Source organism: Talpa occidentalis, unplaced genomic scaffold (genome assembly GCF_014898055.3).
Source record: "Talpa occidentalis isolate TD23 unplaced genomic scaffold, MPIMG_talOcc4v2.1 talOcc4.10, whole genome shotgun sequence".
Classification (NCBI taxonomy): Eukaryota; Metazoa; Chordata; class Mammalia; order Eulipotyphla; family Talpidae; genus Talpa; species Talpa occidentalis.
This window is the reverse complement of record NW_023600993.1, coordinates 67056924-67084600: the sequence shown is the minus strand read 5'-3', so window position 1 is coordinate 67084600 and position 27677 is coordinate 67056924. Positions and strand designations below refer to the sequence as shown.

At 47.2% G+C, this 27677-nt stretch overlaps 1 protein-coding gene and 1 pseudogene across 1 annotated transcript; both read left to right on the top strand.

The window, feature by feature from the left end:
* Nucleotides 1–21382: 21382 nt before the first annotated feature.
* LOC119237639 (40S ribosomal protein S14-like) lies at nt 21383–21844 on the top strand (annotated as a pseudogene).
* A 1480-nt stretch (nt 21845–23324) lies between these two features.
* On the top strand, nt 23325–25906 carry NXT1 (nuclear transport factor 2 like export factor 1). Its single transcript, XM_037493819.2, has 2 exons — nt 23325–23571; nt 25144–25906. The coding sequence occupies exon 2, from the start codon at nt 25204–25206 to the stop codon at nt 25624–25626; it is 423 nt and encodes a 140-aa protein (XP_037349716.1). The 5' UTR covers nt 23325–23571; nt 25144–25203; the 3' UTR covers nt 25627–25906.
* The last annotated feature ends 1771 nt before the right edge of the window (nt 25907–27677 follow it).

Below are 27677 nucleotides of genomic sequence, written 5' to 3'. Positions count from 1 at the left end.
GCCCAAACACAACCCTTCCTCACTGCACATTCACCTGGAAAGGAAGGGCAGTGTGAGCCAGGCAAGAAGCAGCATCCCTTCCTACCTCTGTGCTCCCTCCCAGGCACCCTCCTCACCCTGCACACTCAGGGACATCAACCCCCAATGAAGCATGCAACTGTACTTGACAAGATCCTGGCAAGATATGAAGAGTGGGCATCCCTTTCATCTGTGTCCACGGTTACTTGGTGAGATTCCCATGTCTTCCAGCCCAGGCCCCAATCTGGTGGAGACCATACCTGCATGTTCCCACACACAACTTACCACACATCCCCCAGATTCCCAGGATCACACCTACCAGTAGGTAGAGACAGAGGTCTGGACTGCAAGCAACAGAATCTGATGCTGGTTAATATAGGCAAAAAAAGGAAGTAAAGTGGAAAGATAGCAGAGCTGTCAGAATTGACAGGCAGTTTGAAAACCACCATCTTACATGCTCTTCTGGGACCACCTGATACTGCCCAAAGGCCCCAGAAAGCCTTCCCAGTTTACTGAGCCATGAGGGATGAACAAGAACAGTCAGTCGCCAGAGATCAGAAAGATCCAGAGGCCCCACCCCACCCCCCAACCCTTCTGGCCTCCCTCAGTGTTTTCCAGACTTCTGTAGCAGGAGGGAGCATCTTGCAGACCTAAAGCCACCTGGTTGGCAAAGTCTGGTCTCAGGGAAGAACACTCCTCTGGGAGTCAGGAGATGGGAATGACAACAAACAACTTCAGGCCTCACTTCCTTCCAGCTAAGGAAGCAGTTGTTCTGAAGACTTTGAAGGCTCAGCCTGTCTTAATCTATTCAGCAGCAGACACTCCAGCCTCTTGGTGCTCTGACTTCAGCTTTCTTGGGATCATGGCCAGGTTTGCAGAGCAGGATACTCTGTTTCCTGAGCATCTGTTAAACCCACACGTGTCCCTATGAACTTGACACCAAGGTTCCTAAGTCCCACAGCAGTTCTGAAATAGCGGGGCTCTAGTTCCTGTCTACCCTGTCGCAGCGTCTCCAGGCTTCAAAACTCTTAGATTACAAATTACACCAACATGCTGATAAAATGGCTTCAATATTGCACCACACAGAGTGGCCAACCCTACATTGGCCCATGGAACAGGCTCTTAGCAACTGCCAGCATGCCCTCCACCCACCGTGCCCTGCATCCTCTCTGTGGCTACTCCCTGTCATCTGCTGTTCACAAGCCACATGGCTCTTGGGAAAGGAACTGTCACAGGGACACCACACCCCGTCCCATACTATAGGATGATGGAGCAGAGCTGGGCTGTCTTCAGGTGAGGGCCCTCTCCAGCTCTGTCATACACAGAATCTGCTTATTTCAGACATTCTGACTTGTAAAGTGCTGTGGAGTGATTTACACTCTAGAAGGCAGACAGGATGAAATATTCTATCACAAATGCCCAGGAGTTAGCTTCCTAAGAGGGTATAAATGAAAATCAAATCACAGCAAATGGTGCTACTCAAGGGGTGGTTACCAAGGGTGCTGAATCAAGTCAGCCCAAGGGAATCCTAGCCTTCTTTCTTCCCCTACCAGCTTTTGTTTTGTAAATCTTGATTCCAACTGATTGTCAGAATCGAAGTAGTCAAAAATTTCAGACCATCACAGATCTTTTATTCATTCATCTTTGAAGATGAAAAAGCAGCTGATGTATGAGTTTAATTGGGAATGACTCACATTTGGATTTTCCCCATAAAACTGGAGAAAGGAAAGCCAATTAAATAAGCCAACATGGGGTGGGTGCTGTGTGATCCCAGACACCCTTTCATCCCCCAGCAGCCCAGGCTTAAACAGCTGAATCCCACTCTGTGCAGTTCTCTCTGCCCAAGGACAACCACCTTGTCCTAGGGCCCTTCATGACTCCACGTTGTCATCTTTCCTATATGTATTTCTTTCATTCATTCATTCATTCATTCATTCACTCACTCACTCATTGTTATAAAAGTACAGTAAACATGCAAAAATTTGGTGACAAGGGTGGGGAGTGAGATGTGCACGGGGGTCAAGGTGGGAAAGAAAGAAATACATGTAAAACTAACCAGTAAGCAAGCACACATCTTAGTAAGTGCTTGTTTTGTTATTGATCTATCAATGGAGACCTGTAAATAACTTAGGACTGACCAGGCTGGAAGAAAAACGCAGTCCTTTCACTTCCCCTGAACTTGAAGAGCCTTGCAGAATTTGGAATCCAATACCCAAATATAATTTGAATTCTGCTATTTCACAAGATTTGTTGAACAATGATTCAACCTCAGCACTAATGACATTTGAAGGTGGGTAACACTTTTTTGTGTGGGGGTGCTGTGTGCACATAGGGACATTTAGCAGAATTCCTGACCTCTACCCACTAGATGCCAGTAGCTCCCCACCCATAGCTGGACAACTGAAGATGTCTCAGACACTCACAAATGTCCTCAAAGGCGTAAAAGAGTCAACCCCCTTGAGAATCACGAGTGACAACTTAGAAGAACTAAATATTTCATCGGCGGGGGGGAAATCTAAATGATCTTTCTTAGGCTGTGCAATGAGAACTGACCCCTAAAGGATCCAGCTTCAACATTCCCATTGGCAAGCAGGAAAAAAGAACCCAGGCCCCACCGTGATCTGTTCCAGGCATCCTGACTCTCCACGTTTCCTGAAAGCCAAGGTTTTACTATTTAAAGTTTTGCCTCCCACCCCCTGAAAAAGCTAGGACCCCCTAGCTGGGAATAGCTTTTTTTTTGGTTCAAGAATTCAACAAGTATTTACAGTTGTATGCCAGCTCTGTTCTCAGTCCATGAGAAACACCAGACACTGGCAGAACGGGATGGGGAGGTGGGAAGCTGTCTCAGTGGGGAGGACCAGAGGTCTTTCAAGGGCAGTGACATTAAGCCCTCCCCAGGAACTGCCTCAGTGGGAGAATCCCCACACCAAGCTCATGCTCTCCTCCAAAACAGCTGTACCCTCACTCCAGCTGGCCAACTCAGAACCAGGGAGACCCAGAGCTCTCTCCAGGGCCATCTAAGGCCTCATGGAGATGAAGGACACAGGCCTGCTTCTCCACTGCCTGCTCACACAGACTCCCTGATGAGCCTCCTGCAACTGCTCTCACCTCAAGACCCCCTACCCAGGGGAACCAGCCAGCCAGATGGACCGCAAGTCAGAACTGTGCCGGTACCTTGAAAGCATCCCTCCTCCCATGCTGCAGCACCACTATAGTGGGAGTGAGGGAAACTGTCATCCATCACAGACCTGGCGAGCCACAGAGGGGCCAGTCATTGGGAGGCCCAGAAAGAGGAAAGACCCGAGGTGAAAAGGGTCAGGGGGCAGGATGTGGGGGGAGGGGCTCCTCGTGGGATGGATCGGAGGGAAATGGGTGGCAGTGGGCTTCTTAAGGTCCAGAGAGCCTCAGTAAGGTCATTTCCTGACAACACTGTGGGAAGGGGATTTGTTCTGGGAAGCAGAACAACAAGTTCCAGCTTCCAGTGGCATGCTTGTCTGGACCCTATGACCCTGCGCACTCCCCCACCTTAGTGCCATCTGAGGACCTTTCCATGAGGTCTCTGCCCCAGGTTCCAGCATCTACCCCAGAAACAGAGACCTGCACTGGTGCTTCAGACTGCAGTGGTGCTCAAAGTTTTGTTTTCTCCTTTTCAGCAAAAGGGCAGAGCGGCAGTCCCAAGTTCCCAGCTCAAAGAACTTTGCTGTTTATTATTCACTTCTTATACTTAGGAATGGGGCAGGGGGGCAGAATCCATCAGTCATCCTGTCTCATATTTCCTTCAAATGAACACAGTTAGCAAAGAGTTTGACCACTCTACTAATATGATGTAATATGTTATCTTTAAATAATTTTAGATTTTTAATTGAAATTAAATTTTTTTTTGTGGGACCCTCGCCAGCGGCCGGGGTACAAACCAGCGCTGCAGAGGCTGCGGACAGCCTCGCAGCCCGGCGCTCAACCGCTGCACCACCAGGGGAGGCCCAAAATTAAATTTTTAATAGAGTTTAATTTGTATAATTATTTTTAAATAATGTTTTTGTGAAATATGTGGCATCCCCTTGACTTTGAATATTCGAGGCTATGGTATAATTGGCTTATGCAAAAAAGCAGCACCTCCTGTCTGGGGGGAACAAGTGGTCAATAACATGATTAGACCCTCTTCAATAGGGATCCCAAAGACAATACGGGTGAGACAGGTCCCTTCATCTGTCTATGAGGAAGTTGAGGGGTGAGGGGGTTCAGATAGTGGGTATAGGTATTGTAGTGGGGGTCTAGGGAGGTTGTGTGGAAGTTATGGGGATTCAGGAAAAGGCTATGAGTGCTCATGGAGCTTCATAGGAGGAATGGGGAGGCCACAGGGAGGCTGCGGGGGAGTTATGGAGGGCCCTGAGGGGATCATGAGGAGGTTAGTAGATGTTGATACAGAGGCCTGGTTCTGCCAGGTCTCCCCTTGGTGGCACTCGGTTCACTCCTGAGTGGCTGCTGGTCAGCAGGAGGGTATCAGGAGGATGTGCTGAGCAGAGGAGGCTGGGCCAAGCTGGGACAGTGGAATTTTCCACTCCTGTCTAACTCCATCTCCCGCTCAACCACTCTCAAGAGCCCATGGTAACTTGCATCCACCTCATGGATCTCAGACAAGTTCCTCCTTCGAGTCACTGACCTGGGGCCATGAAGAAGGAGTCTAGGAAAGCAGTTTCGAGCTTTGTGAGTCTGACACAAGATGTCATGGCCAGCAGACTCACTATGTGACCAGCTGGTACTACAGGAGTGAGATGCTTTTCAACTAGAATTTTTCTTCCACAAAGCCAGAATGCTATGCTCACAAGGCACATATTATGGACTAAATTGTGTCCCCCAAAACTCAAAGTCATAGCCCTAACCCACAGAATGCGACTTACCTCGGAATGTGACTATACTTGGAAATAAGGCCATTAAAGAGGTAAGACAGTTAGTTAAAATGACATCAATGAGGTGTGCATTAATCCAATATAACTGGTGTTCTTATAAGTAGAGGAGTTTAGAAGATGGTGTATGAAGTCACCAAAATGGCATCATAGGACACCCCAACCTCTGTCCACCTCCCCCAAGGTGGAGGACAATGGTGAAGGACTATGGGTGCTTTAGCAGTGGGTGTGATGTAGTAAAACAGACCTGAAGGGTGTGATCTTATACCCCTAGCTATGCTACCCTCCCCCAAGGTGGCATTGCTCAGGACCAAGCGGGAATTTTTCAGCTAGAAAGGTTTCCACCCAGAAAGGAAGAACCAGGTAAGGGACCAGTTTTTCCCTGGCTTTCAGGGTACTGCACAGATGTCCCACTTTGCTTCATCCCACCCAGACTGGCAACACTGAGCAAATAGAGAAGGTTAGGACCTGCAAGAAAAGTAGGAGCTACCAAAAGCAGGCACCTGTGGGAGCCACCATGATTCACAGGGACCTGCTCCGCAGATAAACCCAGGAGACTTTGCCACTGAAGGAACTGTTACATAGTCACACAGTCACTCTGAAGCTTCTACAAAATTCACCAGCTTTGCCCACAGATATTCTCTTTCTCTGATACTAGCAACCTGAGCCTTCCCAACTCCTGCCCTTCCTGCCCTCACCAAAGCCTGGGAGCCACACCGTCCAGGCCTCTGCAGCTGTATGACAAAGGTCATCTTATTCATTGTTTTCTGGCTATTTTATATTCCTTTCTTCCTCTCTTGTTGCCTTCCTACGTGAAATGATTATCTGTAGTAGACTGCTTTGATTCCCTTTTCTTTATGTCTTATGACTTTACTGTCGGTTTGTGCTTTGTGGTTACCATGACACTTGCATAAAGCAGCTTATACAGGGGCCTCCCTGGTGGCGCAAGGGGTTTAGTCTCAGCACTGTGAAGCTATCCACAGCCTCTGCAGCAAGAGTTTGATCCCCAGCCAGGGAGCTACCTACATGGCACAGCTGACCTCTCCTGTCTTGCCCACTGCTCCCCTCAGCAGTGTATTTCAGTAGATCTGCCTGTTCTGCTCCCCACTCTCTCTCTGGTAAATCTTCTCACCCCCTGCACCTCTGGCCTGCACCCCAGTTCTTATTTGCATAAATAAATAAATCTTTTTTTAAAAAAGCAGCTTATACATGTAACAGTCTATTTTACTCTGATAACAATATGATATTGATTTCATATAAAAACTCACCCTTTCGACAAACACCTAATGTTGTCACTTATGTGAGGATCAGATCAAAGGGTGAGATAAAACCAAAACATTAACAAACCCTAGAAATCTGCATGGATAATCACATGCAGAAGAATGAAAGTGGACCCTATCTTTTACCAGTCACAAAAAGTAACTCAAAAAGAACCAAAATTTTAAACATAAGAACTGAAACCACAAAACATAGTAGAAAACACAGGGTGAAATCTCCTTTACATAGGTCTTTGTGGTGATTTTTTGGTTTCGACACCAAAAGCACAAACAACAAAAAAATTAGTAAGTGAGACTACATCAAAGTAGAAATCTTCTGCACAGAAAAGATAGAACAAAATGAAAGACACCCTATAGAATGGGAGAAAATATTTGTAAATCAGATAATAAGGGGACAACACCAAATACATACATACACACATATATATATATATATATATACACATACACACACATGTGTACATGGGTGTGACAGTGTGTGTGTGTGTAAAACACACAGAACTGAATAGGAAACAGTCCACTAAAAAATGGTCAGAGGAGTTGAATAGATATTTTTTAAAGAAGACACACAAATGTTCAGCAGGTACATGAAAAGGTGTTCAACATCACTAATCATTAGGGCAATGTAAATCTAAACCACAATGAGATATTCCCTTACATTTGTTAGAATGGTTATCATTTAAAAGACCAAGATAATATAAGTATTAGTAAGGGTATTGAGAAAAACAGTAGATTTCAAACACACTAGAGAAAAACAAGTTTATAAAAAGGAAAGAAGAGGAGACTGTGACATGGACACACGCAGAGAGAAGGCCATGTGAGGAAACAGGGAGAAGATGCCAGCTGCAAGCCAAGGAGAGAAACTTTGGAAGAAATCAACCCGCTGACACTTCAAACCCGAAATTTCCACCTCCAGAATATTGAAAAATAAGTTCATGTTTAAGTCACTCCGTCCATAATACTTTGTTATGACAGCCTAGCAGATTAATAGCCCACGCAAATGAATGCTTTGTCTTCTCAACCTTGGTTTCCTCACCTGTGAAATGCAGATAATCTTAAAATCCACCTTACAGAACCATTGTGACGATTTCTATAAACTTTATATAAAACCACACACAGATGGAAGTAGTGATTATTTAAGACAGCAAAGACAGCTTTAACTCAGAATCTCAGAAAACAGTTTTCTGTTCGAAGCATCAATTTGCCTTTCAAAAAAAAAACCCTCCACAATTTAAGAACTGCTGTCAATCATGAATCCTGACAGTGCATAATGATGAGTTTGCAGTCATTTTCACAAAAGTCCTTTAAAATAAAATATCATCTGATCTGATTTCCAAATTACAGGGTTTGTTCCTAAGCAACAAGTGAAGGCTTTAAGAACAGAGCAGAGAATCCCAGCTTTGGAAAGAGCATAGTGCAGGGTGAGGGTAAGCTGCAGCCATGTGTGCTTGCCTCCCTCACCACTGTGTCCTTCTCCTCTTCTTTGGGGAGGCAGTGGGCCCCGAGTAGGACTCCTGCACTTGTTAATAGCTGAGCCCCAATTGGAAAGTCATCCAGGTCCCCTAAGTCCCCTGGGCCACCCTGGATGCTCTGCCCCACACCCACATGGCCATAGAGCTCCCAATCATTGCTCCTTTGCATCTTAATCAAGGTCAGGATCATAGGTTGACCTCTGTTTTTCAGAGCCTGTGTTCCACACCCCTACAGAGTGAGCCATCCTCCTCCCCCCCCTGTCCCGTGGGTCACCCAACAACAGTCTTTCATACATTAAAACCGGTCCTCCCTCCCAAACCAAGTTGGGAGGCCTTGTGGTTACCTTGTGTCACATTCCCTCCAAGGCATCTTCCGTCCCCACCCAGCAGTGGTTCCTGCTCAGTTCTTGCCTATCGCATCTTGACAGGCCCAAACTCATCTTTTCAGTCTTCTTCCTCCAAGACTCAGCTCATAACACATGAAACCACAAGATCCCACTGGGACTTATTGCTGCAAAAGCTATCAATGGGTTCTATGAGTTTAAAAATTAAATGTACCTGGGCTGGTTTCTTTGCATCTGACGCATACCCTCTCTTTTGCTGCCTTGTCACATACACCAACATATTCATCTGCCATCATCTAAAAAGATTGGGTCGCCGAGTGCTGAAATGACTGCCTAGATGAAGAACTTTATCTAAAAAACTGAAATACCGTTCTTGGCTCCACGGTACATTTGGATTCATTCTTTGTTGCTACACCCAAAGACTGAAGTTGGGAGAATTTCTCCATCCAGACAATCTATGCAGCTCACTGTCTTCTGCATGCCTATGCTCCACCCTTAGCAGTCTCACACACACAGTTCAAGGACACAGACAAGTCCACCAAGCTGAAATGCAAGGTGCCCCCTTACTTGACTTGATCTCTTTTCATCTTTTCATTTCTCCCTTTAGCAAAAATATAGGTCTTGGGGGTACTGTTCTCAAAGGCCGGGTTATCTTCCCTAAAGATAAAAGGATTGCACATCATTTCACATCATCTCCTGAAGATGCTCCTGAGGAAGGAGAACTCAACAAGGCCAGAACTCTAATAGAACATGGGGAAGAATCGGTGTCATATAAAGCCTATTTCTCAAAGTCTAGATCTCTCGTGTGAAAAAGCATCAATGATTTTGTGCAAATAAAATAAATTTGCAGCAGCAGAGTCAACAGATCAAAGAGACCTGCTGGGAAAAGCATTACAATAAGCCCGGGAGTAGCCCATCGGCAGGAATCAGCAGGCAGGGCTACCTGGAAGCAACCACAGCCATGCACCAGTCAGGCCTGTCCTCAAGAAAAACTCCTTTATCTCCTAAATCATTGACTTTCTCACACACAAATTGCCTACCAGAGAAAAGCAATGTAAGATATCCAACATTTACGCATATCGTCTGGTCTGGAAATTAACGTACGTACATACACAGTCACACACACACAGATCGATGCCCACTTAAATGAATTCTTTGTCACTGCCATGTCAAAAATGCAACTTCTCTTTTTCTGGCAATCCCCATCCCCACTCCCTAGCCTATCTCAACACTTTAAAACCAAATCCTACCGTTGCGGGGGGGTGTCAATAAAGCAGCTCACTGGGACCCCTTTCCCTCCAATCTCTCCCATGAAGTTAATCCTCATTTTGCTAAAGATTTATTTGTTTATTTATGCATACAAGAGCTGGGGTACAGCCAGAGGTGTGGGGGTGAGAGGATTCACCAGAGACAGAGTGAGGAACAGAACAGTCAGACTGACGAAATACACTGCTGAGGGGAGCAGCGGGTGAGTCAGGAGAGGTCTGCTGCACCATGTGGGTTGCTCCCTGGCCGGGGATCGAACTCGTGCTGCAGTGGCTGCAGATAGCTTCATAGGTTGCATCTTAACCCCTTGTGCCACCAGGGAGGCCCTTAATCCTCATTTTTGATTTCCAAGAATAAACATTTTCCCCCTCTATTTAGTGGTGACTATTATTTTTTCGTCTTCACCTGAATAAGAGGGACTTATTAAATTGACAGGCTTGAGATGTCAGAGACGATACTGGATGTTCATTTGATGCAGGTCCTTTGTGCAATGTTTTTGCCTGTGGTTGCACAATATATACAGTTTGAGAACCAAATGTAGACATTTAGGAGCAATAATGTGTATGAGGCTGCTGCATTTTGGGAAGCTCAGTCTGGCAGCTTCTATAAATTGCATTAAATGGGAGGAGAGTGTCAGGTCCCAGAAGATATGAAAGGAGCTAGGGACACTTGACTAATCCAAGTGTGAGATCCCTGGGGGAAAGAGGAAGGGATAAGAGCAGGGACAGACATGCAAGGTGTGGAGAATAAGGGGCTGAAATGCCTCTCTTGTATCAGGTGTCACTGAAGCAGAGGTGGGAAGGAAATCAAGCCATGATTTGAGGAAGGGATAACAGAAAATAGAGGGAGGAAAGCACAGCAGGGCAGGGGGAATGACAGAGCAGGATCTAAATTCTACAGATCAGTTGGGATCCCACAGCATGGATCCTGGCATGGGGTTGACCCTACCTGGGGACAGATGCCATTTTAGTATTGTTGGTTGTGGCCAGACAACACACACAACAGGTGGGGGATGGTGCCATGATCCAGTTAAAGGGATGGACAAGGTATGAAAAGTGTAAACAATATGTCCCTGGAACAGCCCAGACCTTCCAGCTTACCCACAGGCCTGGCTACAAGCCAAAATGCACTCCCTAGGAAGGTGTTGGTGGCAGGCTGAAAGAGGCACTGCAGGTGTTAGGAGAAAAAGAATCTACCTCTGGAGAAGATGCTGCTACTTCTAAGAGCTGACGGCTCTGTTTGCATGTTGCTTTCTGTTTGGTTGGCTGACTGGCTAGCTGGCTGGCTTGTTGGTTGGTTGGTTGGTTGGTTGGTTGGGATTTTTTGTGGGATGGCAGGAAGGAAAGAGAGTGACCAATGTGATGTTCTCAGTGTGATTGGCTGGAAGATAAAGGTATCATCATTTGAAATCTTCTTTTCTGTTTCTCACATACTGCCCCCCACCCCCACCCCAGCCAAGCTGTACCTGACCAAGTAAAGCCTTTCTCCAGGGACTCAATCCCAGGAGCATCAATTCACCCTTCCTGCCCAAAATTTCATCAAAAGTCCTCAAATAGAAGTCCGTCCAGCCCCCACTACTTCCTACTATAAAAATTATAATACATAATATTCAATTTCTTCATTTCTACTAGAAACTTTCAGATTTCCAATCTCAACTTCTTTGGATAAAGGCAAGCTATGTGATGACATCTGCACAAATCTTTGCCTAAGAGAAAAATGCCTAAAGCATTTCTAAAGAATCATTCAAATAAAATGCCAGACACAGGAAGCCTTTCACCTGGGATGGTTTCTAATCTTCCCACCAATGCCAATAAAGACTCATCCACCATCCATTCACATACCCAAGTTCACCTCTTTAATTTGAAACTGGTCAGGTGTGCAATACAAAGGCAGGACAGGTTATTTCAGGTTACTGAAGGCCAAGTGTGCAGCCTGGCATAGGAAGATGACTCTGCTTTTTTTCCCTGGTGGATCTGTGATAAAGCACAAGAATATTGAACAACTGGTTTCCACCTACATTGGTAATGAATATGGTTTCACAGACATTAGGCTCTCTCTGGCATTCTAACTTCATCACCCAGTTATATAACATGATCCTCTTATTCCAACTGTTTTAAAATCACCAGAATTTGGTAGTCAACAAGAAGAGCATCCAGCCCATCATCATCTATCTAATCTTTGAGGGTTTTCACTAAAATTATTCATCATCACCCACTATTGTAAAACATCACTGTCTTCTGAACAAATTCTTCTTTTATAACCTTTGGTTTCCATTTTTTTTATTATAAGTTTTTCAAGTCTGTCTTATATAGAGCTAACTTATGAGCGCTATGATTAGTCAAAAACAACCAACACGGGGCCTCCCTGGTGGCGCAAGGGGTTAAGGACCGCACTATGAAGCAATCCACAGCCTCTGCAGCACGAGTTCAAGCCCAGGCCAGCCAGGGAGCTACCCACATGGCAAGGCAGACCTCTCCTGTCTCACCCGCTGCTCCTCTCAGCAGTGTACTTCGGTAAGTCTGCCTGTTCTGTTCCCTGCTCTGTCTCTGGTGAATCCTTTCACCCCCTGCATCTCTGGCCTGTACCCCAATTCTTTTATGCATAAATGAATAAATCTTTAAAAAAAAACAACCCAACACACAAGAATAAAGACAATGAAATGATTCAGAACTCAAATGGCACTGGCCTTTTTCTCTGCCTGATGTCAGTGGAGTCCATTTTCCTTCTCTTCATTCCTCTGTTAACTAAGCTTCCTCAACCTGTTGGAAAGATGTAAATAAAAATGAATAATCCAGGCTTCCCATCTCATCTGGAACTGAAGCCAGGTGCCCTTTTGTTTTCCATCAATCCCTGGCTACCATGTGCAAGGCTACCACATGCACTGCAGTCCTTCCTCAGACTCCCCTAAGGGGACAGCCCACTGGCACACACCTTTGCTGAGATGCTAGGGTACCAGGCATGAGGTACCTGTTAGCCTTTCCCTGTGTGCTTTCTTTCTCTATTACTTAATGAAAACTTTGGCTGACAAGCCTGTAGAAAACCACTTCAGAAAGGTTCCCAAAGGATATAGACAGCAGGCTGAGAACTTACCAGGGTGGGGCTGAGGAGCCCAGTCCAGCCCTGAAGGCAGCTGGTCACCGCCCTGCTGTGTCCTCTCCAGCCTGAGGCTGGCACATCAGTTGCTAAGGCAGCTGGACCAGTGCTTCATCCCACCTCTCAAGTGCCTTCTGACCTAACTTACTGGAGTATGAGAAGTCTAGAAAGGGGAAAAGTCTTTAATTATCTGGAAGAAAGAAAAGGTATGGACCACTCACTACCCTTTCCTGAAACTGAAACTAAAGCTTCTCCCTCTTAGAGCTTTCCAGACAGTCCCCTAACCTCCCTGGTGATTTTCCTCCATGAATCTTCCACATGTTCTATACTTCCAGGTACTTAAGTCATTTCAGTGTCCCCGGTGGCTACATAAGCTCTGATTCATTACACCCCTGCCCTCTTCCTAAGCTCAATTTACTGTGAAAATAGCTCTATTTTTCCATCTGCTTTGCCATTTCTAGTTTTCTCTCCCATTAGAAGTTTAATAAATTTTAATATTCAATAAATAGAGGAAAACTGAGAGGAAGAATGAAATAAAGTGAATATACTGACAGATGCAAACAAAACAAAAGACCCTCAAGAAAACAGACAATGTGATATGATCACAATGGCTGCCATTTATCACAAATTTCTATGCCAGGCACATCACACAGTGGGGCCTTTGCTTTTAATTGTGCCCATACCTCAAAACAAGGCAAACCAGGTCAGCCATGCCTATGGCTGTGTCTCCTATCAGCTATCATTTTCCCAGATCCACAGTCAGCCCAAATCTCACCTGTGCTCCAGCCCCAACAGCAAAAGGTCTTTTCCACTTGGACGTCCATACGCTCTTCAACACAGCACTCCAACATGGCACCATCTCTCCCCCAGCTGCCCCTTTATACTATATTTCCACTTCATCTACACACAGAGTATTCCAAGTGAGGGTTGGACTCATCCTCATTCTTCCTGGACCCCTGTCCCACAAGCAGTCTCCAAGTCTTACAGATTTTCTTCCTAATCATATTTCATCATCTTTTGTTTCATGGACTCAGTGCTACTATTGGTGATAGAGTCTTAGCACAGGTTTCTCTAGTTCCTCTCTCCCTCCCTCTCTCTCTCTTTCTCTCTCTCTCTCTCTCTCTCTCTCTCTCATCTTTTTTGACTACATGGATAAAACTTGAGGGCATTATTCTAAGTGAAATAAGTCTGACACGAAAAGATAAATGCTGTGTGGTCTCACTTATATGTAGAATCTAAAAAAATAAACAAATGCCCGCCCTCATAGACACTGCCAGGAAGGAGGTAAGGGAGTAAGGGGTGGGCAAAATGGGTAAAGGGACAAACTCTCAGTTTGAAAATAAACAAATCATGATGATATAAGGTTCAGCATGGTGACTATAGTCAACAATACTGGATTGTATATTTAAAAGTGACTAAGCAAGTAGATCTTACATGTCCTCATCACAAGAGTGATGTGATATAACTGTGAAGTGATAGTTGGCAACTAGACTTATTATGGTGATCATTTCACAATATATGCAAATATTAAATCACTACATGGTGTACCTGAAACTGATGTGATATGTCAATTTTATCTCAAAAACATATAAATAAGAATTACCAGGAAGTGGATAGAAGCACCTGACCATCTGTGACAGCTGCCCTTCTCCATCCCAGAAAGTTGGACCCTCCAAAGACTATGGACGATGAGTCTGGGAGACTTGGGGTGTGGCCAGTTGTCTTTGTCAGGGCCCCCATAAGATCCCTGGCATAGATGGGGTTCCTCACCTTGAACACCTCCAGGGACACATGGCTAGAATAGAAATGTATTTGCACTGACCATGTGATCTTATGGGGGGAGCCTTTGTGAGGAGTGGTGTCTTCTCAGCACCTCCTCTCCCAAAATGGGAAGCTGGATGACAAGAACTGGCTACAAGGAGCCCTCACCATCCTCCTGAGCCACTAATCATCCTTCCACCACTAATCATTTCGATCCCAGTGGACAATGTCCATCCATTGCCTTGAACCAAAGTTCAAATCAACAAGCATTTGACCACAATTGCTAACAAAGCAGCTTTCTGAGATGCACCTCAGAGCACCTCTGTTTCTTTGGGAAAGCAAAGGGATACCTATTCTCCCAAAGGCTTCTAAAATTTCCTCTTCAGAAAGAAACACAAAAAAAGCTCCTCTGTGCAGCTACTGTCAAAAGACAATATTCTTGCCTTTTGAAACATTTTCAGATGTTGGATTTAGAAACAGAACATTTTTTTTTCCACGATCAACAAAGCTTTACAGTCCTAGAGCTGACAAGCTAAGCAGAGGCTCAGATGTGGTCTCTGCAGCGGAGAACAGCTCTTTCCAAAGTCTAGACTGCACTCGTGTGGCCACAGTGTTGAACAGCAACTCAGAATCAAAGCATTGGACATGTCTAGACAGCTTCAAAAGTAGGAAAACTTAGCTCTATAGTCAAGTCTGAGCTAATTGCCAGGAGAGTGGAAAATATTGCTGTTGGATTTAATAATTTCAAATCATGAGAGACACCCATCCACGAATGTGGAGGATCATTTTAATCAGCAGAAACTAGGAAACACTGCCTCAATGGGCATTTTCCACCACCCTCACCCTGGGGGATCTTTGAACCCTGATCTTTGGGCACTTTGTTCTCAAGTCCAGGGTGACAGTTCTCAGAGTGTTCCTGGACCAGCAGCTTCAGGACACTCTAGGAACTGGTTAGAAATGCAAATTCTGCCCTATCCCATCCTACCACATCAGAATCTTAGGCTAAGGCTCTGCCATCTGTGTACCAACAAGCCCGCCAGAGGATTCTGACATTCCCTCAAGTTTGAGAACCTCTGCTCAGAGTTTGTTAGCACTAGATGTGGTTGAGTTTATCACAGCCGGGCACTGAAATGGACATAATCTTGAGCCTTCCAAGGATCAGGAGAACCCCTCAGGATATGTCCCGGGTGCTTTAGCAGTGAGGGAAAGTCGTGTCTTCCCATGGACGTCTTGCACTGGGTTCCCCCAGCTGCAGACCCTAAGACCATCATCAAGAGCAGTCAGGGCATTTGGGGGTGACTGCAAGACCTCATCCTCTGAGGCGTGGGGAGGAGCCAGCCCGAGTGTGTCAGAGTGCGGACTGGCACTGTGGGTGACTGGGGCCAATCCCTGGGCAGCTGCAAGGGACAGTTTAAGGCATGCAGCAGAGAGCTTCCACACAGGGCTTGCCCCATGTGTCATTGTTAGGGGCAGTGCTTGGGTGTTGACCCCTGGGAATTCCACCCTACTTTGAGTAAGCCCCAAGTCTATGGCCAGAGGACTCTCGTGTAGGGAAGGAGTGGTCATCTCACCTTCTGCTCCATGCAGCTTCCCCTGCATGCTAAGGAGGAGGAAAGCTCTCGTAACTGCCAGCTGCGCTCCTAAGACTTTGTGATTCCATATTCAAATCCTCCCCAGTAATCCTCTCCCAAGTCCCATCTTCAGAGACACTTCAGTGCCTCCAGGTTGGGAACTTCCTCTGCAGACACACAGTGCAGCCCTGAAATCAATTCACTACTCAAACATCTCTCTGCTGACTCTGAGCAAGCAGCACCCACATAGGCTGTTGTGCCAGCTCGCATGCAGGAAAGAGCACTTTCCAGGTGACTGAAACCCATGAGGAGCAAGACAGGAGTGCTGTGAAGGGGATGCAGGAAATGCTCTAACAGGGTATGCGCCAGCAATTCAGGGAGGCAGGGCATGTTGGGAGGAGAGATTCTCTGAACTTGACACTGAAGGATGGCGAGAACTTAGGCAGAAATGGGAGAAATGGGGGTGGGTGCTGAAGGCAGAAACAGGACATGCACAGGTGAGGCAGGAGAGCAGCCTGGGGTGGCTGGAGACAGCAAGGACTCTGCAGGGGACAGTGGAGTGGATAGTGGAACCTCACGCACACGTCATTGTGGGGCATGGGAATGAGAATACAAATCTAGGACATATATGGGGAGCCCTGTGAGCAAGACATTATGGTGAGAGCTTGTCCTTTGAGAGACATGTTTGGATTACGGGTCAGAAAAACCAATATCCCTGCAAGGAGAGGAAGGGAAGCTGGAACTGGAGGTTGGGGGCTGCCACAAGCTGAGAGCTACACCTTTGAAAACAGGTATCTCTTCTCCATCACATGCCAGCATTAGGGATCAGGCACTCTAACTTTACAGCTAAGGAAATTGAACCCTCAAAGGGTTAGGTCATTTGCACAAGATCACACAGGTCTGTCTGGCTCCAAGTCTCCAAGTCCTTTCAGCTCTATGCATCTGAATTGTTTTAATGGCCCCAGAGAAAGAGATTGAAAGGAAGCTAACTCCATGGCCCTTATAGAAGCTGCCAGGGCGGAGATACAACATGGGAGGAAGATGCCCCATCCAGAGACTGTGCTCTCCGTGTCAGGAGGAACATCAGAGGGGTATGCAGGGAGACAGAGCCTCCTCAAGCAAGAGTTCTATGGACATCATACAAAGGCCACTTCCAGGTTTCAGGATCTGAGGATGCACATTAAGAGGAAGTGAATTTGAGTTGCACCTTGAGAAAAGAGTGGACATATTTTTTCACTTTAGTCATTTTATTGAGATGACGTTCACAGGAAATACCATTCATAATGTGGCATGACCTCTAAGAACTGTACCAGAGTGTTACTATCACTCCAGAGTAAAACCTAAAAGTCAGGAAGACATTGACTGGAACATGGGCAGTGCTGGTGGGGAGGAGCTCTAGTCACTAGACTCAGCATCTGGTCCCCCCGGAGACACTTTCTTTCCTGGTAACACACATCTTCATGTCTTGCCAGCTCTTTGCTATTGGCCCTGGGACCACTCCATCCTCCTTGTTGTGTTAACTCTCTCCTCCTTGTTCTGACCTAGACTCACAAGCCTCCTGCTCATGCTGCTGCCCTCCCTGCCTCACCTGCTCACACTGAAAGAACACTCATCTTGCAAAGGAAGGTCCCACTCCCTGGGAAGTGGGGCAGGCTATAGCGGTATAAATCCGGCACCCATCTTGGAAGTGCGGACTTGGAGCTCATTTTCAAAGTCAGGAGGGAGGCAGACTAAAGACTTTGAAAAGTTCATTGAGGGGCATCACCTCATCAGGCCTCCTGGATCCAGTCTTCAAGTTTCCTTTATTAGCAAGTGGCCAACCCAGTTCATACAGAAGTAAATTTAAAAGAGAGGCATTGTCGGCTTGAGATCTCTCCAGAAACCTCTGGGAAGGATGAGGATGGCGAAGAAAACATTCTCTAGTTAAGCAGCTACTTAACTGGGCACCATTTATTTTGTTTATGAATTTACAATTTGGCCAGGGCTTGGCAGGGAAGGCTCATTACTGATCTAAGACAGGCTAGACAGGACAACCCCACCCAGGACTGGAGAGTCTATTTCTAAGGTGGCCCCCCTTATGACTCTTGCCTCTCTGTTCCTCTCCAGGAAGGTCCATCCATGTGGCCTGGGCTACTCACAGCATGGTGGCTGAGTCCCAAGGACACAAGTGCCAGAGGGCCTGGCAGAGGCTGTATTGCAGCAGAGGCTGTATTGCAGCAGAGGCTGTATTGCAGAACTGTGCGTCATTACTTCTAAACTCTGATAGCCCAGGGTTGTCTCACATGGTCACGTAGGCCTGCCTGAGCCAATTCTGATAGGAGTGGCAAGGCAAGTTTCTAAAGGAGCACATAGGACTAAAATATTTCTGGAGGATCATGTGGAAGAGAAATATTTTTGTGGTCACTTGTGGAAAATATAATCTGCCACTGGGAATCAGGCAGCCACTCCTGATTGTGAGTGAATAAGAGTGTGTGTGTGTGTGTGTGTGTGTGTGTGTGTGTGTGTGTCTTACTCTAGCTCCCCCTCTCCTTTCTTCTCTCTGGTCACACAGCTTTTTAACTCTGCCACATTGTCACCTCCTTCTGCTCGCAGCCACACTTGAGTTCCCAGACTTGTGGACCTCAGCTCTTCCTTCCCAGAATCTCCCCAAAATTCAAGTCCTCAAATTACCTCCCAGAATCATTTGATACCACAACTTGAATGATTTAAGATGGAGGGAAAGCAATACACATGTGGTTTTGGTGGCAATGCACAAGAGGCACAACCACCCAACCATCCCATACACGGTTTTGCTCCAAGTCACACCTCTTGTGGCAAACAAACATTGTTAGATCTGGCAACATAGAACTATGACAATGGGAGAAAGCTCAATCCCGTGTTTACAGACTTAAAGATCCCTAAGTCGGGCCTGTCTTTAGAGCTGCCAGAGGCTCAGCATGTTTGACCAGATGCGCTTTTCCTCCCTGGATGGATTCCATGCAGCAAATGGGGCCACTGTTCCACAGCTGCTTAAGCTAGGCTCATCCTCCAGAAGGTACCCTTGTGATTTTGTGACAAATCCCACCAATTTGTCAGCACGCCTGTCCCAAATTTAAAAGTCAGTTGTTGGAAGGACTATTGGCAAATAAGGAAGTTGCTGTTGATGCAAAATGTCAAAGCATACTAATATTTTCTGAATGCTTATTTTGTGCTCAGTTCTGTGTTAACCATATACCACATATTGCTTCATTCACTTCTCACGTCAACCAGAGAAAGCAGATATTATTGCATCTCCTTTATATAGATGAGGCAGTTGAGCCTCAGTCGGGTTAAGTCACTCTGCTAGTACACTAAGCTGCTCTAGTTAAGTTACAACTAGCTAACTTTATGTTTATACTCAACTTTAAATAGTATAATAAATAAGGGGACTTTACTGGCTCTTGAAACTGGGAAGATCAAACTTCAGGGTTGATTTGGTTCCCAACCTAGTCATCAAAGGCCTAATTTCTCCCCATCTCTCCTGTCTGTCTCATTGTCTAGGGACTCCCCCTCAGTGTCAAGATGGATGCAGCTGCACTAGTCACACATCACATTTCCAGAAGGAGAAAAGGCATTTTTCAAAAAATCCCTAGCAAACACATTCTCTGGGTTCAATGGTCCTAGCTGAACCCACCACCACCCCAGAACTGTTCTCAGGGTGATGTGCCCCTGATGACTCTTAATCCCCCAAACTTAAGACCACAAGGAGAGGAAAATAAACACCAGGCTTGCTTGCAAGAGTAAAAGAGTGACTGTCAGAGAGGACTTCATTCAAATAGTATTACATCTTCCCTATGGGTCAGGCCCAATCTTCAGTGCTGAAGACACAAACCTAAAATGTCCCTTGCCACCCTACTCTATAGCTGCTGATTCTGCAGCCTTTCAGGGCTAAAGCTTTGTGTTTTTATAAAGTCTTGGAGCTGGAATAACATTCTCCTAACCAGCTTTGCTAGGTTTGCAGTGGCTCCGTGAATCCAGGCTGGTTATTTGTCTCTCAACCTCCTTCTATAAAGTAATAATAATATCTTCCTTAACCCCAAAGTTATAAGAATGAAATAAAAAGGGTTTATATGAGAAAATATAAAACAATACGACATCCAATCCAGCAAACAAGCAGTAAGTCAACTCTCATTTTCAATGCATTTACACTTTGATTTAGATTTTTGTACATTAAACCCTAATTTCAGTCTTGGTTTTAAAGACATTTTAGTGTGACTACTGCTCCAAAAGTGCTAGTTCACCCTTCATACTCAGCCTCCAACTTTCATAATCCAAATTTTTCACTCACCAAAGTGGGAGGTGGGGGGGTCACCTATGTAAAAGCCCATCCAGTCTCTAAATTTGTCCTGAAATCTGACAGACCAGGGACACCCACGCTGACCCTTCTGAGAGTAAGGACTACCTTAGGAATGCAAACAAAGGCACCAAAGTGCAACCAAGACCCTATGAGTTCAATGTACACACACCGGGAAGACACGGTACCATCAACAAACTTCACAATACCCAGAAGTCTCCCAGTTTTGAAGAAATCATTCCATCTCTCTTGTGTCTAAAGAGGCCAACTTTTTTTTACATTTTAGTTTCCCAAGTCCCAGTTTCCGTTCTGCTGAGTCTTTTGTTTTAAATAAAAACTCAATGAAAATGGTGGGAATTTAGAGGAGAAAACTTAAGACGGAAGTTTTTAGGTCAAAAACCAGAGGTGGGGGCAGAATTGCTTATCATTTGTTTGTTTATTTATTATTTTTTAAAGATTTATTTATTTATGCATACAAGAGCTGGGGTACTGGCCAGATATGCAGGGGGTGAGAGGACTCACCAGAGACTGAGTAGGGAATAGAACAGGAAGATCTACTGAAATACACTGCTGAGGGGAGCAGCGGGCGAGTCAGGAGAGGTCTGCTGCACCATATGGGTCTCTCCCTGGCTGGCCGGGGATCGAACTCCTGCTGCAGAGGCTGCGTAGTTATTCATAGCGCAGTGCGTAACCCCTTGTGCCACCAGGGAGGCCCTGGTTATTATTTGTTAAGGAAAACCAACCTAACCCAAACCCAAAGCACTAAATTCCAGGAGTAATTCCATCAGAGAGCTATATACAAAGACACCCTTTACTCTGGCAAAATACAACTCTTTCCCTACCTGTGTTATTCTTTTTCCTTAACAATCTTGCCATGTGTGAGGAAAGAGACTGCCAAATTAATTCACAAAGGGACCCCACTCCTCCAGCCCCAACAAAAACAACCCAGGTTCCAGATTAGCTGAAATGCAGTAGTTTCAGCACCATACAATCACACCACCAGCCGCATTCTGAAGCGGGTTTTCCTTGCAGTTCCTCAATTCACAGGACACAGGAAAGTCAACTGCTATAGTTTCCATCTTGACACATTTTTGTCACTTCCCAGACTTATGCCTTCATTCCCACTCCCTCACTTTCAGCTGAGTTTCTCACTTAACTAAAACTGTTTTTCCTTTATGTGTCCATTGGGATAGCAATTCTAAGCGGCTACACCACAAAGGAGAGTCATCAGTAAGCTACATGGGAAGGTAGAGTTACACAGGCTCTCTGCCAGCTTCATCCACCAGTGGCATAAACAGTCCCAGAGTGACTGCGGGACATTCGGGAGTCCACAAGCTATATTGGCTGAAAGCCAGGTGGAGTCTGGAGAAGACACGCAGAAATGGCACCTCGCAAAGGGAAGGAAAAGAAGGAAGAACAGGTCATCAGCCTCGGACCTCAGGTGGCTGCAGGAGAAAACGTATTTGGTGTCTGCCACATGTTTGCATCCTTCAATGACACTTTTGTCCTTGTCACTGATCTCTCTGGCAAGGAAACCATCTGCCATGTAACTGGTGGGATGAAGGTGAAGGCTGACCGAAATGAATCCTCACCATATGCTGCTATGTTGGCAGCTCAGGGTGTGGCCCAGAGGTGCCAGGCACTGGACACACTGCCCTCCACATCAAACTCCGGGCTACAGGAGGAAATCGGACCAAGACACCTGGACCTGCGGCACAATCAGCCCTCAGAGCCCTTGCCCACTCAGGAATGAAAATTGGGCCGACTGAGGACGTCACCCCATCCCCTCCGACAGCACCCGCAGAAAGCGGGGTGGCAGTCTGTGAACAGGACTCCTCAAATTATTTACTGTTAAAATAAATTGCCTTGGGCCTCCCCGGTGGCGCAGCGGTTGAGCGCTGTGTTGCGAAGCTGCCCGCTGCCTCTGCAGCGCAGGTTCGATCCCCGGCTGCTTCCCGGCCACCGGAGGAGGATCCCACATGGCGCGCAGACCTCTCCTGCCGCCCGCTGCTCCCCTCAGCAGTGTACTTCTGTCCTTCTGCCTGCTCTGCTCCCCGCTCTGGCTCTGGTGAATTCTCTCACCCTCCCGCGCTTCTGACTGTACCCGGTGCTTGTATAAATAAATAAATAAATCTTTTAAAAAATAAAATAAATTGCCTTCTTGCAAACCAAAAAAAAAGAAAGAAACGAAAGCCATAGTAAGTCACCACCACCACTTCGGCTAGTTTCCTGTGACTGAGTCAAGAAGCGAAGTCTCACTAGGCTTTTACCTGGAATCACCCCCAGCCGCGGATGAAAGGGAAACGCGAGAGAAACAACCTGACAGAGACTCTCACGCCCTTCCCATCCCGTCCAACTAAGCAGCCTCCAAGCGGCCGGGAAGACAAACGATCCGCCCACAGCCCCAAGGGCGGGATCTGGAAGATTTCATCCAATCAGAGATCTCACCTAACCAGTTGGGCCGGTTTCTGTGACGCGATTGAACCAATGAAAACTAGAGAGAGGACTTGCGTGGTCTTCTGGGAAACTGACCCTCCCGGAAGTTGACGCCTCTTTTGAGCCACACTGGGGCGGAGCTACCCTACCAAGTCCCCATACCACTGGCTAGTACAACCGCCCGTCAGGGGGAGGTAGGAGTGGGCGGGGCCGGAGGAGCTTGCGTCTGCGCCTAGTCCGGCGGGCCGGGCGCGGGAACCCGCCGGAGGCGCCGAGAAGTGCCCCTTCCCTGGGGCCCCGGCGGCCCGGGCGGAGCCTCCCGGGAGAAAGAGGAGGAGAGAAGGGCGCTCTTCCCCGCTCCTCCGGAGGCGAGCGGCGGAGGAACGCAGAGCTTCGTCAGGCCCGCCCCACGACCTTCAGGGGCCGGCCCTCTGTCGAGCTGCGGCCCGCGCGGGGGGCGCCGGGCTGGGGCCGCCTCCGCCCGCCCGTGCCGCGCGCCCCAGGACGCCGCCCGGCCGACTCGACTGGGAGCGCCCCGGCCCCGCTCGCCGGGGTCGTCCCCACCGCCCCCACCTCTTCCCGCTGACCCGGGGACACCGCCCCGCCGACCGAGGTGCCCGCGCAGACAGCGGATCCTCTCGTCGACCGAGGCGCCGCCCGCCGACCAGGGGTCAGCACCTGCCGCGCAGGTAGGTGGCCCCCGCCGGGCAGTCTGGAGCTCGCGGGGACCCGAGGACTCCCGAGCCGTCCCCCACGTGCCTCCTCCACGCCCCCCCTTTGTCAGGGATCACCGGGTTCTGTGCTCTTCCACGTGGCGGCGTTGCAGCCCCGCGTGAGGCTGTGACCGGTGGGAAAGGCTCGTTGGTAAACTCGACTCGCGGCGAGAGGAGCCCACGCCCCGGGCAGGGGCCGTCGGAAGCCGGCCGGAGCTGCGTTTCTGTGGGACTCGGCGCCGAAGCGGCCTCGTGCACCTTCGGGGGACCGAACAACCTCACGGCGTGGACCCGAGCGAGGAGGTGGCTCTCCGCCCCGCCGCGTACTTACTCCGCTTCTGCAGACCGCCTCGGTGTTTGCTCTCGCTGACTGGCTGGAGCCTGGCGGCCCGTCAGCGCCGAAGGTAACCCCTCAAGAACTGGGTGGGCTTAGCGGGCGGCCGGGCAGCTGGGTTTGGAAAGCCCGCTCGGGCGGAGCCGGCGGTGCCGCGGGGGGCCGGGCAAGGAAGAGGGGCGTGCCCGACCGGGGTGGCTTTGGGCTAGTGAGGATGGAGCAGTGTGGATCAGGAGCCCCGCGTCTGCTGGTCGGGAATTGCATCCAGCCAGAAAGGTGGGGCCCAACTGTCGGTCCTGGAATTGGGCTGTTACAGACTTGGTTTCCCGCCTTGACCACACTTTCGAGGGCTGCTCGCACATGTTCATAAACGAGGAAACAGGAGTGGGCCAGCTGGCGTGACTTTGATCCAGCCCAAAGTTTCTGTTTTCTCATTTGTGGACTTGTTAGAGCAGACCCCCTCTCCGCTGTGCCTGGCGAGCTGTTGAAGGAGGTGATGTATGTAAAGCATTTAGCAAATACCAGCTCGGTGTTTGCTGAGGCTTGACTGCCCATGAGAGCGGAAGGACAGCTCCTGAGCCTGACACTCACTGCTCCTTTCGAGGACCACGCCCCCTCCCAGCTCTATTAGTCTTTGAAATATAAAATTAATCAATAATTTGTTCATAAATCTAAACATACCTACTACTTTTAGTAATGTCCTCTGTTGACCAGCAGTTGCACCCTGAACAAAGAAAACATTGTATCTTTATGCTTTTGAACTTTATTTTTAAGAAAATGTAACATTTCAGCTACATCGAGATTTTTATTTGTTTTTGCTGACGTCCCCTACCCCCCAATTTAGAACTTCCTCCAAAGCTTAGGCACCCTCCTTTCTGGTCCCAGTCAGGTACCAAGTTGCTTCCTATAACTTGTGAGGACTGTTACCCCCATTTGGTTCTGTGCTTGTAGCATTTGTTCTCATTCCCTCTTAGAAACCTGCTTTTTTTTTTTGCCCTCCCACCCCCTGCTGGGTGAGCTCACAATAGCCTTTCCCAGATGGTCACCAGCTACTGACCTGTGTTGTCTGCTTGGTCTTTATTGGGTCACTGAATTTTCCCCACTTCTGTAGGGCAGACAAACTTGTTCAAAGCTGCCAGGGAAAAGTCCTTCCATAGACAGATGTACTGCATTTAAAGTTAGGTTGTATAATATGTATATGATCAATATAAGTTATGTAATAATTATAGAAATAATTACCATTTTCTGAGTACATAGATATGAGGGTTTTAACTAAGATCTTGTACATTGTCATGTTTAATTCTCAAATTATAGCCATGACACAAGTGGTGATACTCCCATTTTGAAATGAGCAAACTGAAGCTTAGAAAATTAAGTGTCAACAGCCCTGGACCTCATTATAGGTTCCTTCTTCTACTAAGCTTCCTGCCATGTTGTTTTTTATAGATTTATTTTATTATTTATGCATACAAGAGCTGGGGTGTAGGCCAGAGATGTGGTAGAGGGGTGGTGGTGAAACCACCCTAGAGCCTAGAGCCATCTCTAGGGGTATATGATTGTTTTGCTACCAGTAGAAAAGGATTGTCCATACAGAACAAACTGTGGCATTCACACGATTCTTTTCGACCTTTCCACCCTACAGCTTCAGCTCCCTCAGGTGCAGGAACCCCCTGGGCAGAGGCCTCCCTCAGCACAGCCAGAGATGGCATCAGTGGATTTCAAGACCTACGTGGATCAGGCCTGCAGAGCTGCTGAGGAGTTTGTCAACGTCTACTACACTACCATGGATAAGCGGCGGCGTCTCCTATCCCGCTTATACATGGGCACAGCCACCCTGGTGTGGAACGGAAATGCTGTTTCAGGACAAGAGTCCTTGAGTGAGTTCTTTGAAATGTTGCCTTCCAGTGAGTTCCAAATCAATGTGGTAGACTGCCAGCCTGTTCATGATGAAGCTACTCCGAGCCAGACCACAGTCCTGGTTGTGATCTGTGGAACAGTGAAGTTTGAGGGTAACAAACAAAGGGACTTCAATCAGAACTTCATCCTAACTGCCCAAGCCTCTCCCAGCAACACAGTGTGGAAGATAGCAAGTGACTGCTTCCGGTTCCAGGACTGGGCCAGCTAGAGGGTCAAGAAAGCCCTCTGCTTCAGCCCCAGCTCTGTAGGGAAACATAGATCTCAAAATATGGGACTACAAGTTCCTTTCTGTTGTTGCAGACTGCCCTGCCCAGGCAGAACTCTGTCTGCTCAAGTTTGAATAGCCTGTTTCTGAGCTTACACTTGTTTGTCATAGTTGCCTTTTCAAAGTAGTAAACTTTTCTATTTTTCTACTTGCCCAGTAGAGAACCTGGTTCTGGAAATCTGACCAATAAAACCATAATACAAATGTTGCTTCCTTTCCCTTGCCTGATGTGTTAGACTTAAGTTTTGAAGAAAGAGGAAGAAGGTTAAAGGCAGGAAGCTTAGGGGCCTCCCTGATGGCACAAGGGGTTAAGCCTCAGTGCTAAGAAGCTCTCCGCAGCCACTGTAGCACGAGTTCAATCCCCAACCAGGGAACTACCCACATGGTGCAGCAGACCTCTCCTGTTGCGCCTGCTGCTCCCCTCAGCAGTGTATTTCAGTAGATCTGCCTGTTCTGCTCCCCACTCTGTCTCTGGTGAATCCTTTCACCACCACCCCCCTACCACATCTCTGGCCTACACCCCAGCTCTTATATGCATAAATAATAAATCTATAAAAAACAACACGGCAGGAAGCTTAGTAGAAGGAACCTATAGTGAGATCCAGGGCTGAGCACCTACCGCAGGCACAGGTGTGCACACAGCTTGTAACAGAGCTGGGGTTCATAGCCCTGTGCACACTGGAATCCTTTAGGGTACTTTGCCCAGCCCACACACCCCAGACCAACTATCTGCAAGTCTCTGAATGGGAACATGGGGAAAGGAAGGGAACACTGATGGCTGAGGGCACACTTGGTAATTTACTCCTGACACCTCTCCCCTCATTGAGATACTGAGCCTGATTTATTGAGACAAAGTACCCACTTAAAAGACTTGACATTCCAGCTGGATGTATCACAAAATTTGATAACTAAGTTGTGGTCAATGAAGTAAAATCGGAAAAAGGTGGAGGTGTGAGAATTTGCATCAGTAGACGCTATCTCCTGTTCCCTGTAAAGCAGTTGTGATGGCTCGACCACTGGCTTTGGCTCAGAGTTGGGCCATGAGGACATCTCAGCTCTACCCTAGAGGTAGGATGGTGTTGAGCTGGAAGGAACTTAAGGCCTTCTACTGACAATGTGAAGCCACTAAAATTACCCTCATTCTACCTTTAAGCCAATTGTTCAGTGCATGTGTCACCTACTATAGCAAAAGTGACTATAAAAGATTTGCAATGGGCAGACAGTAGTTGTTTGCCCATGGCTCCACCATGGCCTTTGGGGAGCCAGAGGAGGATCAGATACATCCCTTGCACTTCAGGGGTTCATAATTTATTGGGAGTCAAGATGTTGAAATTCAATTTCAAGGTCACATATAAAAAGTAGTCTAACCAGTAATACAGATGTATACATAGCAAGCTAAGTGATTAGGCTGATAAAATACATATGCAATACGAAAGTGAGGTTCCAAACCAAGATATTGAATGGACACCTAGAGTGCAGTTCCACAGGCAGGAGAGGAGCAGCTCGGAGTTTTAGTGAAGAGATTGATTTGGAGGAAGATGCTGCTGGCTTCAAATTGCAATGCCCTTCTCTGTAAGGAGAAAAACAACCCCTTCCTCACCTCAGGCTTGGAGAAGACAGTCTTAAGTTCCCTCAGGCCATCGGAGAGCTTACATAAAGTCCCTGGAGTCTGAATCACGCTGACCTTAGATGTTTCCAAGACAACTGCATGTCTGCCCTATTTATTTTGGGGATAAAAAGTATAGATGGCATTCTGAAAGGGCACTAGGCATATTCTAATGGCCTCCCAATATCCATTCTCCCATCCTTCAGGAACAAAGGCAAGCAGGAAAACTGGCTTTTTCCTATCTTAAGTTAGGAAAATGAAAGATCAGACAGACAGCAGTTGTCTGGGCCATCACCCTGGCACTTTCTAGGGATTGAGAGTCTTGGGCCCCATCATCCACCAAACAAACTATTCATGAAGATTCTGATGCTCAGCAAATTTATCAAAA